Below are 19,992 nucleotides of genomic sequence, written 5' to 3'. Positions count from 1 at the left end.
GAAATTGCCAACGTTGATAGAATTGTTTGTTTTCAAATGTCTGTCACATGAAGTCGAAAGAAAATTGCTCACATACAGTGAAGATATTGATAACATAATAATATATATGAATTACAACATTAAACCATATTTATAAAACACATTTTGTGTCTAATCTAAGCAAGGGCATTCAAGGCTATGCAATAATATATCTTGATTTGATTGAATAATCGTTAACTGTTCTATATTACACCCTCTTCTTGCTATCGGCATTGTTAACTGGTTACCCCGAAACATGATACCCGTCACTTTATTCTTTGCGTGATATGCGCAGTAGGCACGAGTCGTAGTTAGGTCTATCTACTGCAGTGTGTATAATGACAGTTACGTATAGGGGCATGTACCTGTGTACATACATATCAACCTACCTGTCTTTACCAACCGACGTATACTAAGAAAGAAGTAGAAAATTGTGTGGCGATCGATTCCACTACTGTCAGGAGGAAACAGGTAAAAAATCGTAATTTGTAATTACAAGTAAATAATGCATTTTTTCAACAGTTGTGAAAATACTTGATAAAGCGGAAAAGGCACAGTAGATACATGTGTATGTATGATGTTGATTCGCTGTTCTTGGGTATTGTTGAAAATGTCCTATTAAAGAATAGTCCGCCTTTTAGTTTATAATCGTGATATATTTGTTAATATCTAATAAAAACACGTGCATTTTATATGTAATGAATAATATACCGATTATTCAAAACTGAAAATGGTATTTCATACTTGGTCATGTCTGGACTTGTTACAAGTGGCCACCTGCCTCAGACTTCTGTCATGTTTACCAATGTGCATTTATACATGTACTTTTAAAGTTTGTGTACATGAAGTAAACTAACTACTCATTTACTGTGTGTTTTGTATAGTTCCGCTCATACTTTTACTGTAACGACGCACTGCGGGTGTATTCGTACACCTATATTGATCAATACATTTGCATTCAAAAAACGTTGTTTGAGTTCAGATTAAAAAGAAAAAAACTCTACAGCTCAGTTATCCAGGTAAAATCCGGGTAGATTGTATCGCTGTGTTAGACACTGGTAACGACCTGGTTGTTCTGAATGTCTTTAACCAAATACAACTCAACAATGGTGTTTCCTGATAAGGACGAGGTATTATCGCTACTGGCAGCAACACCGTATCATTATCCTTAAAATCAGTCTGTATATGGTACACTGAATATTACGTACATGAAGATCAAAACACGATAATTTTTCATTTATCAAAGTTATTTTATGATCAAAACAATACAACTTTAATCCCGTTATCATCGACAGAATTATCAGCTTTAAACATAATTTTTAATTAATACTTCCGATTTTCTGACAGAATATTTAACGGACGCGGTATGGTATTTCTTTAATGACAGAGCTATAGAGCTTGGCAAAGAATGCTTTGTCGTTCACAAAGATTATAAATGCCATAACGCGACTGTTGAATGCATAACATAGCATTGGTGTCAATATATTCTGTTACAGAGCCTGCAGAATTAATTGAAGTTGTATCTTGAATATATATATATACGTGCCCATATATATATATAGTTAGACACAATCTAGAAGTCAAATACAAACTGAGTTCTGATTCTGTATTTAATTTGTTAAAACAATAAACTCATTTATGGAATGCTTATGATATAGACCTAATTGTTCATGCGAATATGTCTGCCAGATGAAACAGAAATGTCGCAGGCTGCTTCCTGCAATATTTAAATCCTTATTCTCAATTTCAAAGCTTCCGCGAAAGATCTTAAACGATACATGAAGTAACTAAGACAGTTTTATGGTTGACAAGCTTTCATGGGGACTTTGCCGGTGCTCGCTGGTATGCCTTGCTGTTATTTTGAGAATATGAAATTTCTAGGATTTACAAGAATTTACATGAAACAGAAGACGCTTACCCTTCCGGAGCAGATGTTGATGATCCCATAGATCTTTTATTCTTTCACATATTTCCGTCTGATTCTATATGATTATCTCGCTTGTTAAGAAGAGTACATATACATATGTGGAGTCAGTAAATATATATATGTGGTGCAGTACATTTACATATGTGGAGTCAGTACATATATATATGTGGAGTCAGTAAATATATATATGTGGAGTCAGTAAATATATATATGTGGGCAGAACATATACATATGTGGAGTCAGTACATATATATATATATGTGGAGTCAGTAAATATACATATGTGGAGTCAGTACATTTATATATGTGGAGTCAGTACATATATATATGTGGGCAGAACATATACATATGTGGGTAGTACATATATATATGTGGAGTCAGTACATATACATATGTGGGCAGAACATATACATATGTGGGCAGAACATATACATATGTGGGTAGTACATATATATATGTGGAGTCAGTACATTTATATATGTGGAGTCAGTACATATACATATGTGGGCAGTACATATATATATATATATATGGTGCAGTACATTTACATATGTGGAGTCAGTACATATACATATGTGGAGTCAGTACATATACATATGTAGAGTCAGTATATATATATGTGGGCAGTACATATATATATATGTGGTGCAGTACATTTACATATGTGGAGTCAGTACATATACATATGTGGAGTCAGTACATATACATATGTGGAGTCAGTACATATATAAATGTGGAGTCAGAACATATAAATATGTGGGCAGTAGATATATATATGTGGGCAGACCATATATATATGTGGGCAGTACATATACATGTGCAGTACATATAAATATTTGGGCAGACCACATATATATATGTGGGCATTACATATACATATGTGGAGTCAGTAAATATATATATATGTGGGTAGTACATATTTATATGTTGGCAGAACATATATATATGTTGGCAGAACATATATATATATATGTGTGGGCAGTACATATACATATGTGGGCAGAACATATATTTTATATGTGGGCAGTACATATACATATGTAGAGTCAGTACATATACATATGTGGAGTCAGTAAATATATATATGTGGGCAGTACATATATAAATGTGGAGTCAGAACATATATATATGTGGGCAGTACATATAAATATGTGGAGTCAGTACATATACATATGCAGTACATTTACATATGTGGAGTCAGTACATATACATATGTTGAGTCAGTACATATACATATGTGGAGTCAGTAAATATATATATATGTGGTGCAGTACATTTACATATGTGGAGTCAGTACATATATATTTGTGGGCAGTACATTTATATATGTGGGCAGAACATATATATATGTGGAGTCAGTACATATATATATGTGGGGAGTACATATTTATATGTTGGCAGAACATATATATATATATGTGGGCAGTACATATACATATGTGGGCAGTACATATACATATGTGGGCAGAACATATATATATGTGGGCAGTACATATACATATGTGGGCAGAACATATATATATGTGGGCAGTACATATACATATGTGGGCAGAACATATATATATGTGGGCAGTACATATATATATGTGTGGTGCAGTACATTTACATATGTGGAGTCAGTACACATATATATGTGGGCAGTATATATATATATATATATATGTGGTGCAGTACATTTACATATGTGGATACAGTACATATACATATTGTTAGAATTTCTGTTTGGTAAGGTGTTCCATAAGGTGAAGGGGCTGTGATATCCCAGTCGGTTAGACCGTTGACTTAAGTGACCTTGAATGAAGATGCGAGGCACGTGGTCCAACGCTCCCTAACCATGGCGGTATGTGTTTCCCAAGGAGCTGAAAATGGCCAGATCTCTGCTGTCGCGGTTGTGTCCTTGCCCAAGACACGTTACGCAAATTGTTCTCCGTGTCTCCCGTATGCTTTTCAGTTATATAGCCACCAGCTACTAAAAGGAGGGCTCGTCTCAAAATGACCCTTGTTGTTCACGGGGCGATAAACACAGAAAACCAAACATCCACAATATGGCTATTTACCTCTCCAAAAAATGAATTCCTATAAATCTATATAGGGGAGTGTGATAATAACGAATAGAAGGCAACAAGTTCTTGTAAATATTAAGGAATTGTACATTTATCATCCTGGATGTCAGGCAGCCAATGCATTGAAGAATTCACAGATTTAGCATGCTATTGAGTAAGGCTACCATGCCGTGCCATCGTGTTTAGGATTTTTAGCATGTTGGTTTTAATGATCTTCGTAATAATATGTCGGTATTTGTAAAAATTATTTTTTGTATTAACACGAGTTTCCACTTCTTCTGACAGAATTGCAGTACCATGGCTACGCGTAGAGGACAAGTAGCACTGAATTTAAAGGTAGACCTTTCGTCAGAGACTTGCACTGATCACAACCAATCTGTGGTGTTTTCTTGTAAAACGTGTGGCGGCGATTTCATATGTAGTAAGTGCATTTTACAAGCTCATAATGGTCACCACATGGAAGATTTGCAAGTATACGTCAATCTTCAAAAACAAGAAGTGTTGAGGCTTGTTAATGACACTGATGAACGGTTGGGACAGTTAGATGTTGACATTAAGGATGTGGAAAAAATGATAAAGATGAATGATTCAGAGTCTGACGTGACAGTGGCACATATAGAAGAACGAGGAAGAATTTTGAAATCTCATATAGATGATATTATTGAAGACGGAAAGAAAAAAACGAGAAAATACCAAAGCGAAAATGAACGGCAGTTAACAAAAAATCTTGAAAATCGGACAAAAACGAAAGACAAACTTAAAGAAAAAGCCGACGAATGTAAAAAATTAGCAAGCTCACGCAAGTATACTGATATCAGAAAATCTTTAGATTTAGCGACAGAATTGGAGAAATGTCTTTTAGAAGAAAATGAAGTGACTTCGATTGGAAGTAGAACATTTCAATATCCCTCTCCTTCGAATGATATAAAAGCACTTCAACATTTGTTTGGGAAACTTAAAATCGACACATAGAAATGCCCATCGGTCAATTTGAAATTGCGGTCAACGTTTGATACTGTTGAGAAAGATGCAGTGTACCGATTGTGTCCAGTGATGGAGGGAGATGCGGCCTGGGTCGGTGGCGATGAATGCAAACTATTTCTCCACACATTTGAAGGAACGCTCCTCCAAACTGTTGAACTGGAATGTGGTGTATATGACTTCTGCTACATAACACTGAGTAATGATTTGACTTGTCCCGTGGTAGCATGTGAGGACAACACTATCAAGCAAGTAAACGTATGCGGCGGTCAACAGACCGAAGTAGAACTATTCCAAACTCCGTCAGAACCACAAAGCATCGCTTTAACGGCTGACAATGACATTGTGGTTGTCTCCAATGGACAGGAGAAACCGTTGAAGTTGGATATCCGCGGGAATAGGAAATCTTTCGTGTACGGAAATGAATCGGAAATGCAGTTGAGGTCACCGAATTCTGTTCGTGTGAATGTCGACACGGGTGACCTGGCCTTTCTCGACAATGACCCTGGGTGTCTGTATGTATGTGATGAGAAGCTCAGTTTGAAGTTTAAGTATAGCGGGCAACAAACCGATGAAGATTTCGACCCACAAGGCGTTACTTTTGATAGGGACGAGAACATATTGATTGCTGATTGTGGAACATGTAGCGTGATCTTACTGGACAAAGAAGGACATTTCATTCAAACATTGATCACCAGTCATAGTGAAAAAGTACCGCAGGCTGTGGGAATGCTGCAGGATAGTGCCACGCACAAGTTATGGGTGGGCTACAATAACGGCGAAGTGGAGACATACACGTATACGTTTAAATAACAACATATGTCTCTAATAATACTTATTCAAATGTCAGATAATTTATCAATAACTGGTTTTCTTTGCGCTGCGCCTTCTCGACTCTCTGGAATAATGTTCTGGTGTTTAGTGTAATCGCTTTTCAGTAAATGCAAAATCACTAAGTCATGTTCCATTTACTTATAGTATAGGAACCTGTCCGGATACGTGTATTTTCTGCCCAAACTCTAGAATATTTTCTTATTGACTGGATATTTAAATACGAACGATAGCCAGGTAGTGCCAAGGAAATATCTTCTTACTGACTGGATATGTAAATACGAACGATAGCCAGGTAGTGTCAAGGAAATATCTTCTTACTGACTGGATATGTAAATACGAACGATAGCCATGTAGTGCCAAGGAAATATCTTCTTACTGACTGGATATGTAAATACGAACGATAGCCAGGTAGTGCCAAGGAAATATCTTCTTACTGACTGGATATGTAAATACGAACGATAGCCAGGTAGTGTCAAGGAAATATCTTCTTATTGACTGGATATGTAAATACGAACGATAGCCAGGTAGTGCCAAGGAAATATTTTCTTACTGACTGGATATGTAAATACGAACGATAGCCTGGTAGTGCCAAGGAAATATCTTCTTACTGACTGGATATGTAAATACGAACGATAGCCAGGTAGTGTCAAGGAAATATCTTCTTACTGACTGGATATGTAAATACGAACGATAGCCAGGTAGTGCCAAGGAAATATCTTCTTACTGACTGGATATGTAAATACGAACGATAGCCATGTAGTGTCAAGGAAATATCTTCTTATTGACTGGATATGTAAATACGAACGATAGCCAGGTAGTGCCAAGGAAATATCTTCTTACTGACTGGATATGTAAATACGAACGATAGCCAGGTAGTGCCAAGGAAATATCTTCATATTGACTGGATATGTAAACAGGATTGATAAATAATATAAAGAAAATTCAATATTATAACTCTATGTGTTAACAAAAACGATAGCGAGTTAGTGTCAAAGTAATCTATTTTTTTTAACTTGGCTGTTGACTGGAACGATAATAATTTAGTATGAAGGAAATTATATATTTTAAACTGTTTATGCACGAAGGTAAGTACGAATTATAACCAGTGTTCTTATAGACGGGATATGTGAGCGGGGACGATAATCAATCAATTTAATGAAGAATAATCATGCAGGTGATTGGATTCCTTAAAGATTGAAAACATATCTATACAAATTGTATGCTTATAGAAAAAACATATATATTTCAACACAGATAAGGTATAGTTTGTACTCTTCAGTTTCGAAGGTACTATTGTTAATACGAATCCCATGTACATAAACAGTAGACACAACTGTACAAAGCATCGCGATGGCTAGGTGGTTACTGCGTCTAGCCCTCCACCTCGGGGACGCGGGTTTGAGGCCTCCGTGAGGGCAGTCGTCAGGCACTGGCCGCAGATGGACAGGATTTCTGCGGAAACTCTGGCTTTCCTCCACCATTTAAACATTGCACGTCCATAATTATTCATAGATAATGTTGAAATCAATATTGTAAGTCTAAATTGAGTTTTTGTTAAAAATTCAAGTTCATAGCATTAATCAGTGCAGAATTCATACTGTTTCAAAATTGCCTCCCCCCCTGTTTCCCCTGTTCCCCTGAAGGATCTCCCCCATCCCCCCCCCCCCCAACACACACTTTGTTTTGTTTTTTGTTAAGTAGGATATGAGATCCTGAACATGTGTTATAGATCCTAATGGCCAAATTTAATTAAACGGTTTTAATAAGATAACACAGAACATTAACACAGAAATCAGTTGGTTGGTCTGTTAATAAGACTTAAAGCAACAATAAGCCAAATATGTAATGGTGCACATATGATCTATAGCGATCAAGGCAGAGTTATTTCCCTTCTTTAAATCTCGTGTGCAGGAGTTAATAAAACTTAAACCTTGTCAATATACCGTTTTTTGTGATTGTGATTTTTGGGGTAAATGATTCAGCGTAATAATGGATGAAACAAACCTGATTTTTAAAACAATTTCTTTAGTCTTCAGCAAATATTCTTATAATGAAATGGTCTTGCAAAGATCGCAACAAGAACCATCCACCTGTCGCTTTATTTAGTAAATGAAGTAGGATTAAAGGTAAGGAGATGGTCAATTTAGTTAGTTACGGTTTGAAATAGAAAATAAGATAGTGGTAAGACTTATTTTTCTTATTCGGAGTGGAAATAAAAATAAGTATATCTCTGTTTAAAGTCTAACGAAGTGTTACTTCTTGTTTCAATATATTTGTACAAAATATGTTGATGTAATATGTCCTTTTAAAGTTCGCGTCTAGAAAATGACATATTTTCACTGAACAATGAAATTTTGTATTACCATTTCTCAGTGTTTATGATAAGTTAAGATACTCCATGTATCATTATTCTGCTAAATTTCTATCTCTTCATTCTCATTATTATTGAAAGTTTCCAAAGATAAAGTGCTGATAAAGCAGACACGGAAGTACGATCAGCATATAAGAAGGAGAAAACTTGTCATATATATTTTGCATATATTATGATAGGAATTTTAAAAAATAACAAATTTAGATGTGCAGGAGTTGTTTCCCTTGTGTTGCTCAAGTACTTTGTATTTGTGACACTGTGTGGTTACAAGTGGGAAATGACTTATATGTATTTATCTGTAAACTGTAAGTTGTCAGAGGTGAAGTTTATATACAAGAGAAACAGCTGGTGATCGAAGACAAGATCGACGCTGTACAACGCAATAATTTATTATAAAATAGCATGTAATATCACAAATGGAGACTTATTGATGTTGTGTACATTATCAAATAGCGAGTGAAGGAGTTGCTTTGTAATGTGTAAATACATTTCTATTATTTATGAATTCTTAGGTAATTCTGGCTGGAAATCGCAATTAAATTTCCAGTGAATAATTATGAAGAAATGAAGTTGTACCAACGTATGACATTAATTTTGTAACAGAGATACTAATAGATTTTAAGTGAATTCACTATTTTAATCAGTTAATAGAGGTACGTGAGCTGTCCCTTTTTCCCTTTTTACTGTGTTTGTATATATTTATGTACGCAATGTGCACGCACTTGTGCAAACACACACACACAGAGCAGGGAGAGAGAGAAGTATGTGATTTCGTGTCAGTCAGTTTCTCCTAACCGGACAACACTGTTATAATATGATTTTTAGTTCTCCGTCAGGTAGGTGTGTGAAACGTTCAACGAGTTATCTCTCTTCGAATCTTGAAATACCAACAAAATACAAGAAGACGGGATTTAACCTCACAAGCCAAACCATACATAGTCTTTCTTTAATTCTAGAATTGCTTATAAAACACATATTTCAAATTGTTGGGGGTGGGGGTTGGGCTGGCCTTTTTATTTTAAGGTTTCTTTGTTTTTATTTCTGTTTTGAATACAGAGGTATAAGTGTTTGTTATCTTTGTAACAACAGGAACGTACACGTTCATGTAAGGTTTCATTCTCACGTACGGGATCTCGTCTAGAGAACGAGACTTTGTTCGGTTTGACTCACATTTACACGAGTCCCATGTTTTATACTACACGCGCATTTACGTCATAAAATACCTCTATTTTTCTCATAGAAACCAAAATCTTGCAGTCTATCGAGTAACTTTGTTTTCTTAAACATATATTAGGGTATAGTAGTCTATTTTTTTTTCATATTTAAACAATGTTTGTTCAATCCATAAATGGAATTAGATACAAGTTTTCGCAGCTTCGAAACGCCTTTTACAAAACATTATATTGCACAAAAATCTTATATATCTGCAACATAATTCTTTTCTATGATACAAAATTTGTTACATGTATATGTGTATTTTGAAAAGAGAAGAGAAATGGAATAAAATTTGGGAAGAAACGACGGAGAGAAGTTTAATTATCTATCCTCAACCTACCGAGACGTAGTTTACAGAAATTTGATGATGATCATTCGGGTCAGTCCAAACCAGGAACAAACCAGGAATTGTCATCAGGACTCTAGTGTCGGTTTTGCCGATAACAGACACAAGAATTCCACGCAAGTGGGTGTGTCGCCTGCCCAGCAAAGGTTTCTAAAAATGAGTTTTGTGGAACAACAGCCATAGCTATTCATTGTATTTATTCCATTTATATACTCTGTTTAGCCCCAAATACGGTAGGAACAGGGACATACCCTCTACCTGAATAACATTGTTACACAAGCCCCTTTAGATAAAAGGTGTAGTATGAAGTTTGAGCCTAAAGAATACTCAAGTAATCATCCAAAACCGATTTTATAGCTACAATGACCTTGACATTTGACCTGATGACCTGAAAAGCAATCTCAAGCAAGTACTTAGGAAAGGTTATTGTAAGAAAACAAAATTTCTATTTATAGTAACAGTGATCTTGAACTTTGAATTTCAAACCTGAAAAGCAATCCTAAGCAGGCCCTTTTGGTAGGGAAGTACTGCATGAAGTTTGAATGTAATCGACAACTCGTCAATCATTAACTCAAGTTATCGCATGGAAACAAATCCCCTATATATGGTAACACTGTCCTTGACCTTTGACCTTCAAATCTAAAAAGTAATCCCAAGGAAGCACTTTTGGTAAGGAAGCACTGCAGTTTGAAGTTGATCGACCGAAGGGAACTGAAGTTATCACCAAAAAAAATTCTAATTTATAGTACCAGTTACCTTGACATTCGACCTTCGGACCTGTGAAGCAATATAAAGCACGTCCCTTTGATTAGGACTGCATGAAGTCTGAGCTTGATCGGCCAAAGTGTACTCAAGTTATCGCGAAAATACCTTCGTGCGGACGACGACGACGACATCGCCGCTGACAAAGCAATGCCTTTATGTCGCCCTTGGCAGGCGACGTAATAATTGAATTTAAATGTAATAGGAAAACGTTGTAATCAGTGTCATTTTCATCAATAATAAATGTAAAACCAAAGTTAGAGGAATTAGTAAAGCGAATTGTTGGGTTTTAACATTCATAGGAATGATAATGTCTTTTCACTAATTTCTAATCTGACTTTATTTTTTAATCCAAATTATTTTTTATGCAAATCAACAACACACTTTAGGGATAATATGTTTTTATATATAGTATCTGTCTTGTTAGTTTTTAAAACTTATGACCGTCGAATATAATGGCATTGAAAAAAACAAAAGCAGTGCATCATTCGTACATCGCAATCTGTCTTATTTTCGTTTCGTAAAGGAATTTACGTCATGCACGTCAAATGCCAAATTAGGTACAATTACGAAACGGGAGCGAGTAATGGACCTGTAAAAAAATTCCCTAGTGTTAAAGTAGAAGTAGTGCAGGTCGCAGAACAACAGACAAAAGATAATACCCGATTCGCGTACAGATATTCACATTAGTCGCCTCCTGTGACAACGCATGACATTCCCTCTTTGGGACTTCAATTCAGGACCAGAAAGATTAACGAGAAAGTGAGTCGTGCAGTGAGAAATAAGACTTCTATTCTCCATATGTGTACTAAGTAGCTTCCGAACATCGAAATGAATCACATGGCAAAACAGAATATATAATGTTATAGTGTAAGTGAACGTTATACAAGTGCGTCAGATTAGAAATTACCATACGATTTCAATCCATCACACTGGCACAAATGAAAGCCTGTCGCTCATTTAATTGTGACGTAAGGTTGCTTCGAATAAAATATATTATTTTCGACTAGCTCGATTGTTACTGCTTATTTAAAATAACTTACGGTTTCTTTTAATATTTAACCATTTTTATAATATAAATATACAATATTTTCACGAATAGATCGCTTAATTCTGTTTAACATAATTATCTCTGTGTATTCGCGATGATTTGACAAGATGTGCCAAGCGAAGCACATGTCCTGTCAATCAAGGTCTCACTAAATATGTTTACACTGTTATTGTCTACTCTGTGTATGTCACGTGCATATTAATTAGGGCATGATCATGTCACGATACATCGAGTGTGAAATCCAAAACAGCACTTTTTATTTCCGTTTCATTTACATTTAAATGAAAATAAGATATTAAAGCGAACACGTTTATTGTCAATCAGACTTTAAAAAAAGACATTACAAAATACACAAAAGAATCCATGACGTCATTTACATTGTACGTGACATTTGGAGTTCCGTGTTTCAAACATTACTGTGTCATTGACATTGCTTTGGAAATGAATTATGTGTATTATTTACACTGAACATATATGACGATAAATCTCTACCTGTTTTACCTACATACCCTCTCGAATTGCATATTGGGGGTCTTCTAAAGAATATGATAGTATCTTTTCTTTATCATTTACTTTGAAATCTTACGTTGTAAGCATAAGTGATAGTCATTTGTGGTAAGGATAAGTGATAGTCATTTGTGGTAAACATAAGTGATAGTCATTTGTGGTAAGGATAAGTGATAGTCATTTGTGGTAAGGATAAGTGATAGTCATTTGTGGTAAACATATGTGTTAGTCATTTGTAGTAAGGATAAGTGGTAGTCATTTGTGGTAAGGATAAGCGATAGGCATTTGTGGTAAACATAAGTGATAGTCATTTGTGGTAAGGATAAGTGATAGTCATTTGTGGTAAACATATATGATAGTCTTTTGTGGTAAACATTAGTGATAGTAATTTGTGGTAAGGATAAGTGATAGTCATTTGTGGTAAGGATAAGTGATATTCATTTGTGGTAAGGATAAGCGATAGTCATTTGTGGTAAACATATGTGATAGTCATTTGTGTTAAACATAAGTGATAGTCATTTGTGGTAAGGATAAGTGATAGTCAATTGTGGTAAACATAAGTGATAGTCATTTGTGGTAAGGATGAGTGATAGTCATTTGTGGTAAGGATAAGCGATAGTCGTTTGTGGTAAACATATGTGATAGTCATTTGTGTTAAACATAAGTGATAGTCATTTGTGGTAAACATATATGATAGTCATTTGTGGTAAACATTAGTGATAGTCATTTACGGTAAGGATAAGTGATAGTCATTTGCGGTAAGGATAAGTGGTAGTCATTTGTGGTAAGGATAAGCGATAGTCATTTGTGGTAAACATATGTGATAGTCATTTGTGTTAAACATAAGTGATAGTCATTTGTGGTAAGGATGAGTGATAGTCATTTGTGGTAAGGATGAGTGATAGTCATTTGCGGTAAGGATAAGTGATAGTCATTTGTGGTAAGGATGAGTGATAGTCATTTGTGGTAAGGATAAGCGATAGTCATTTGTGGTAAGGATGAGTGGTAGTCATTTGTGGTAAGGATAAGCGATAGTCATTTGTGGTAAACATATGTGATAGTCATTTGTGGTAAACATAAGTGATAGTCATTTGTGGTAAGGATAAGTGATAGTCTTTTGTGGTAAACATATATGATAGTCATTTGTGGTAAACAAAAGTGATAGTCATTTGTGGTAAGGATAAGTGATAGTCATTTGTGGTAAGGATAAGTGATATTCATTTGTGGTAAAGATAAGCGATAGTCATTTGTGGTAAGGATAAGTGATAGTCAATTGTGGTAAACATAAGTGATAGTCATTTGTGGTAAGGATGAGTGATAGTCATTTGTGGTAAGGATAAGCGATAGTCATTTGTGGTAAACATAAGTGATAGTCATTTGTGGTAAGGATAAGTGATAGTCATTTGTGGTAAACATATATGATAGTCATTTGTGGTAAACATAAGTGATAGTCATTTGTGGTAAGGATAAGTGATAGTCATTTGTGGTAAGGATAAGTGATATTCATTTGTGGTAAGGATAAGTGATAGTCATTTGTGGTAAGGATAAGTGATAGTCAATTGTGGTAAACATAAGTGATAGTCATTTGTGGTAAGGATGAGTGATAGTCATTTGTGGTAAGGATGAGTGATAGTCATTTGCGGTAAGGATAAGTGATAGTCATTTGTGGTAAACATAAGTGATAGTCATTTGTGGTAAGGATAAGTGATAGTCATTTGTGGTAAGGATAAGTGATAGTCATTTGTGGTAAGGATAAGTGATAGTCATTTGTGGTAAGGATAAGTGATAGTCAATTGTGGTAAACATAAGTGATAGTCATTTGTGGTAAGGATGAGTGATAGTCATTTGCGGTAAGGATAAGTGATAGTCATTTGTGGTAAGGATGAGTGATAGTCATTTGTGGTAAGGATAAGCGATAGTCATTTGTGGTAAGGATGAGTGGTAGTCATTTGTGGTAAGGATAAGCGATAGTCATCTGTGGTAAACATATGTGATAGTCATTTGTGGTAAACATAAGTGATAGTCATTTGTGGTAAGGATAAGTGATAGTCTTTTGTGGTAAACATATATGATAGTCATTTGTGGTAAACATAAGTGATAGTCATTTGTGGTAAGGATAAGCGATAGTCATTTGTGATAAGGATAAGTGATAGTCAATTGTGGTAAACATAAGTGATAGTCATTTGTGGTAAGGATGAGTGATAGTCATTTGTGGTAAGGATAAGCGATAGTCATTTGTGGTAAACATAAGTGATATTCATTTGTGGTAAGGATAAGCGATAGTCATTTGTGGTAAACATATGTGATAGTCATTTGTGTTAAACATAAGTGATAGTCATTTGTGGTAAGGATAAGTGATAGTCAATTGTGGTAAACATAAGTGATAGTCATTTGTGGTAAGGATGAGTGATAGTCATTTGTGGTAAGGATGAGTGATAGTCATTTGCGGTAAGGATAAGTGATAGTCATTTGTGGTAAACATAAGTGATAGTCATTTGTGGTAAGGATAAGCGATAGTCATTTGTGGTAAACATATGTGATAGTCATTTGTGGTAAACATAAGTGATAGTCATTTGTGGTAAGGATAAGTGATAGTCATTTGTGGTAATGATATGTGATAGTCATTTGTGGTAAACATAAGTGATAGTCATTTGTGGTAAGGATAAGTGATAGTCATTTGTGGTAAACATAAGTGATAGTCATTTGTGGTAAGGATAAGTGATAGTCATTTGTGGTAAACATAAGTGATAGTCATTTGTTGGTAAGGATAAGTGATGATAGTCATTTGTGGTAAGGATAAGTGATAGTCATTTGTGGTAAACATAAGTGATAGTCATTTGTGGTAAGGATAAGTGATAGTCATTTGTGGTAAACATAAGTGATAGTCATTTGTGGTAAGGATAAGTGATAGTCATTTGCGGTAAGGATAAGTGATAGTCATTTGTGGTAAACATAAGTGATAGTCATTTGTGGTAAGGATAAGTGATAGTCATTTGTGGTAAACATATGTGATAGTCATTTGTGTTAAACATAAGTGATAGTCATTTGTGGTAAGGATAAGTGATAGTCAATTGTGGTAAACATAAGTGATAGTCATTTGTGGTAAGGATGAGTGATAGTCATTTGTGGTAAGGATAAGCGATAGTCATTTGTGGTAAGGATGAGTGGTAGTCATTTGTGGTAAGGATAAGCGATAGTCATTTGTGGTAAACATATGTGATAGTCATTTGTGGTAAACATAAGTGATAGTCATTTGTGGTAAGGATAAGTGATAGTCATTTGTGGTAAACATATATGATAGTCATTTGTGGTAAACATAAGTGATAGTCATTTGTGGTAAGGATAAGTGATATTCATTTGTGGTAAGGATAGTCATTTGTGGTAAACATAAGTGATGTGGTAAACATAAGTGATAGTCAATTGTGGTAAACATAAGTGATAGTCATTTGTGGTAAGGATGAGTGATAGTCATTTGCGGTAAGGATAAGTGATAGTCATTTGTGGTAAACATAAGTGATAGTCATTTGTGGTAAGGATGAGTGATAGTCATTTGTGGTAAGGATAAGTGATAGTCATTTGTGGTAAGGATAAGTGATAGTCATTTGTGGTAAACATAAGTGATAGTCATTTGTGGTAAGGATAAGTGATAGTCATTTGTGGTAAACATAAGTGATAGTCATTTGTTGTAAGGATAAGTGATAGTCATTTGCGGTAAGGATAAGTGATAGTCATTTGTTGTAAACATAAGTGATAGTCATTTGTAGTAAGGATAAGTAATAGTCATTTGTGGTAAGGATAAGTGATAGTCATTTGTGGTAAACATAAGTGATAGTCATTTGTGGTAAGGATAAGTGATAGTCATTTGTGGTAAACATAAGTGATAGTCATTTGTAGTAAGGATAAGTGATAGTCATTTGTGGTAAGGATAAGTGATAGTCATTTGCGGTAAGGATAAGTGATAGTCATTTGTGGTAAACATAAGTGATAGTCATTTGTGGTAAGGATAAGTGATAGTCATTTGTGGTAAACATAAGTGATAGTCATTTGTAGTAAGGATAAGTGATAGTCATTTGCGGTAAGGATAAGTGATAGTCATTTGTGGTAAACATAAGTGATAGTCATTTGTGGTAAGGATAAGTGATAGTCATTTGTGGTAAACATAAGTGATAGTCATTTGTGGTAAGGATAAGTGATAGTCATTTGTGGTAAGGATAAGTGATAGGCATGAGTAACGAGTAATAATGATGAATGTTTATGATTGTTGTTAATGATTTTTACATCATTAATAGAATTATTTTAACTGACTTTTTACATATACCGAACTCCTTATAACATACCGCTTACTAGTGACGTCATACGCTCTCTTTTCTTTGTTTTTAATCATTTATTTATATCATAAACACGGACAGTTGTTCGCTCTTTAATACTTTGTCCTTAATGTTCCATTAAGCCACAACTTAGTGAAGATCTGTAGAAGTATTCAGATATATACATAAAACATACCTATGTATTGTTAGACACCTCGTGACGTCCATCATTAGCATATGCACAAGCGTCTGGTTGACCTAGTTCGAGACATTCACTGACCCCGGAGAAATGCCATGATAGAGGTTGTCGTTAACTTGCCAAAAACATGCATATTTTGTACATCATACTTAACATAATGTCAATCAGAGCTAATTGCTTTGCTGGTTTTTGCTTAACAAATAACAGTCTGGGACAAAATATACTTTATACATCTGTACAAGTGGGACAAAATATTTATACCCAAGTTAACAGTCTGGGATATACCCCATCTCTGGGACAAAAATACTTTATACCATATAACAGTCTGTCAAAATAGTTATATACCCAAGCATCAACAGTCTGGTACAACACAAATTACTTTATACCCAAGTATCCAGTCTGGGACAAAATATACTTCATACCCAAGTATTAACAGTCTGGGATACCCAAGTATTAACAGTCTGGGACAAAATATACTTGGATACCCAAGTATTCAGTCTGGTACAAAATATACTTCATACCCAAGTATCAACAGTCTGGGACAAAATATACTGCCCATAGTGTCAACAATCTGAAACAAAATACTACCCAAGTATATACCCATACCCAAGTATCAACAGTCTGGGACAAAATATACTTTATACCCAAGTATCAACAGTCTGGGACAAAATATACTTTATACCCAAGTATCAACAGTCTGGGACAAAATATACTTTATACCCAAGTATTAACAGTCTGGGACAAAATATACTTTATACCCAAGTATCAACAGTCTGGGACAAAATATACTTTATACCCAAGCATTAACAGTCTGGGACAAAATATACTTCATACCCAAGTATTAACAGTCTGGGACAAAATATACTTCATACCCAAGTCAACAGTCTGGGACAAAATATACTTCATACCCAAGTATCAACAGTCTGGGACAAAATATACTTCATACCCAAGTATCAACAGTCTGGGACAAAATATACTTCATACCCAAGTCAACAGTCTGGGACAAGATATACTTCATACCCAAGTATCAACAGTCTGGGAAAATATACTTCATACCCATGTATCAACAGTCTGGGACAAAATATACTTCATACCCAAGTCAACAGTCTGGGACAAAATATACTTCATACCCATGTATCAACAGTCTGGGACAAAATATACTTCATACCCATGTATCAACAGTCTGGGACAAAATAAACTTCATACCCAAGCATCAACAGTCTGGGAAAATATACTTCATACCCAAGTATTAACAGTCTGGGTCAAAATATACTTTATACCCAAGTAATGAACTTTAAAAAATGTTGTACAGAAATCCCAGGAAATCTATTGTAAAAGATGTTCAATGTTTATAATGTCGAACTCTGAATAATGTTCAAGGCAATAAAAAAAAGTCATTAAATCAATCTTTAACAAACTCTGTTATAACCGATTGTCGAAGGTTAACTTAAGTGACCTTTCCATTCAGTGTGACCTATCTACCCCCGGTGACCTTTTCACCTTTTTGGATACGCCTACTGATATCTGTCAAAATTTGAGATATGTAATTGCCAGAAAGAGAAATAATGATGTATGTTTATGAATGTTGTAAAGCTGCCTATTCATCATTAATTGGGTTTGGTCAACAGACATTTTAGAACCAATTCAATCTTGATAATATTCTGTAAAAGTTTGTTTTCTGTCTTTTTTGGTGTGACGTCACACCTCTCTGTGTTATTCTCTCTATTTGACATACATACTCGTGCTGTGGCTCGTGTGTGGCATCTGTACTTAGTTAAAGGAATCTAAGCTAATTATTTTAGCAGGTTTTGTTTTACTTACAGTAAAAGATAAAGAGAGTTTGATAAATACGCAAAATTATTGTCCCAATAACGAAAATCAGTTGAAAAATTCAAAGTTTGTCCCTTTAGCAGAACGTAACACTATATATTCCCATTCTACCACCAGTTTCTCGTTTAGTTCTATAGAAACCAGATATGAGTATATGAGGTTATGAACGCCTATGTGATCATTGATAATTTACAGATGGTTTTATTCTACTATCTATGACATTCAGGTGGTATCCAGCCCTCTTCAGATGTTTCGACCCTAAACCACAACATCCTCCGGCTGGTGGGTCAGCAGTGGTGGCCAAACCACTGTTCGTCTATGCTTTCTCTGCAGCTTCTGACAAACGTTTGATGACTGCACTTAGAGTTCTTCCTGTGATCCCTAGTGTCTGCAGCATCCTCCATAAGAATTGGGCCGGGAACCCTCTGCAGCCACCCTCCACTGGAAATAGCCACACAGTGTATCCCCTCTCTCTGCACTTCGCCATCAGCTCATCATACTTTTTCTTCCTTTCACGGGCTTCCTCGCAACCTTCTTCCCGTGGCACTGTTAGCTCTATTGCGATCAAGTGTATGGATACACATTCGGTGGTCAATGTGAGACCAAAAAAGTAGTTCTGGTAGATATAAGTGTAATACTTACATTCTGTGTTGTATTAGTCTATAAATCATTAACGTGTTAAATTGTAGTTCATGAGACTGCGTGATATATTTATAGTGATGCGATCGGTATTGGAATCAATTAATCTAGATGTCGTCCGAGTAGACGAAACTGGCCTCCGGTCATCTTCATTCGGTATCAATATACCGTGTACTGGCATTTCCGAAGTTACTGGACTTAAGTAAGACTTTCCCAAAACATAAATAACTTTACAAAGCTACAGAACAAATTCATCGCCAAAGATTGTAATTTCGCCACAAAATCATTTTAATCACCATAACATACTTGATTACCAAGTTTGTCTGCTGCAGTTCACTTGTAGGCCTCCGACGTCGATCTAACGGTCCAAATTACAAATACATTACACACAAACTATCGTTATTTTCTGAAAGGATCGACTTCCATTCCTAATTTCCATGGTTATTCCGTGTTGAAAATCGCATCAATCCACTCCATGTCACGAAAAACGTATCTAATTCCCGAGAAAATAAAACGTATACTCAGTGTTTCATGAAATTAGACCGACAGCCGCAACACTTTTTTGATAAAAAAAAACAACGCACAGTTTTATTTCAAACGAACGAAAACATACATTGTCAAATAATGTAATTATTTGTAAAATTGCGGGAGTTTGCACTTTTATATCAATAATCAAGTTACATTTGTGATTATGTTATTTTATACAATTTCTATTTATGGTGACACGAGGAACTATATTATTACGGCTGTTCTCGGATTTGGACTTGCTGACGTCAGTGTTTTGATAAGCGGGAAATTTAAACGGCGTATTCCTGGTTTTTATTTTGTTTTTTTTTTAATAGGTTCATGAGAACGGGAACATAAATAAAAACAACTGTTACTAGATAGGGTATACAGCTGAACTGAAGCCAATCCTGATGGAACGTAGATATTCAAGTTGCC

General features: G+C 35.2%; 1 protein-coding gene across 1 annotated transcript; it reads left to right on the top strand.

The window, feature by feature from the left end:
- The first annotated feature begins 4,305 nt into the window (after positions 1-4,305).
- LOC132544889 (uncharacterized) lies at positions 4,306-19,025 on the top strand. Its single transcript, XM_060208539.1, is given in 2 exon segments — positions 4,306-5,786; positions 18,638-19,025. Coding segments are annotated over 2 exon segments (1,869 nt in total).
- Positions 19,026-19,992: the final 967 nt, after the last annotated feature.

Source organism: Ylistrum balloti, unplaced genomic scaffold, assembly GCF_031769215.1.
Source record: "Ylistrum balloti isolate Yb309-2 unplaced genomic scaffold, AGI_CSIRO_Ybal_v1 Utg369812, whole genome shotgun sequence".
NCBI lineage: Eukaryota > Metazoa > Mollusca > Bivalvia > Pectinida > Pectinidae > Ylistrum > Ylistrum balloti.
This window is presented reverse-complemented; position numbering and strand designations above follow the sequence as displayed.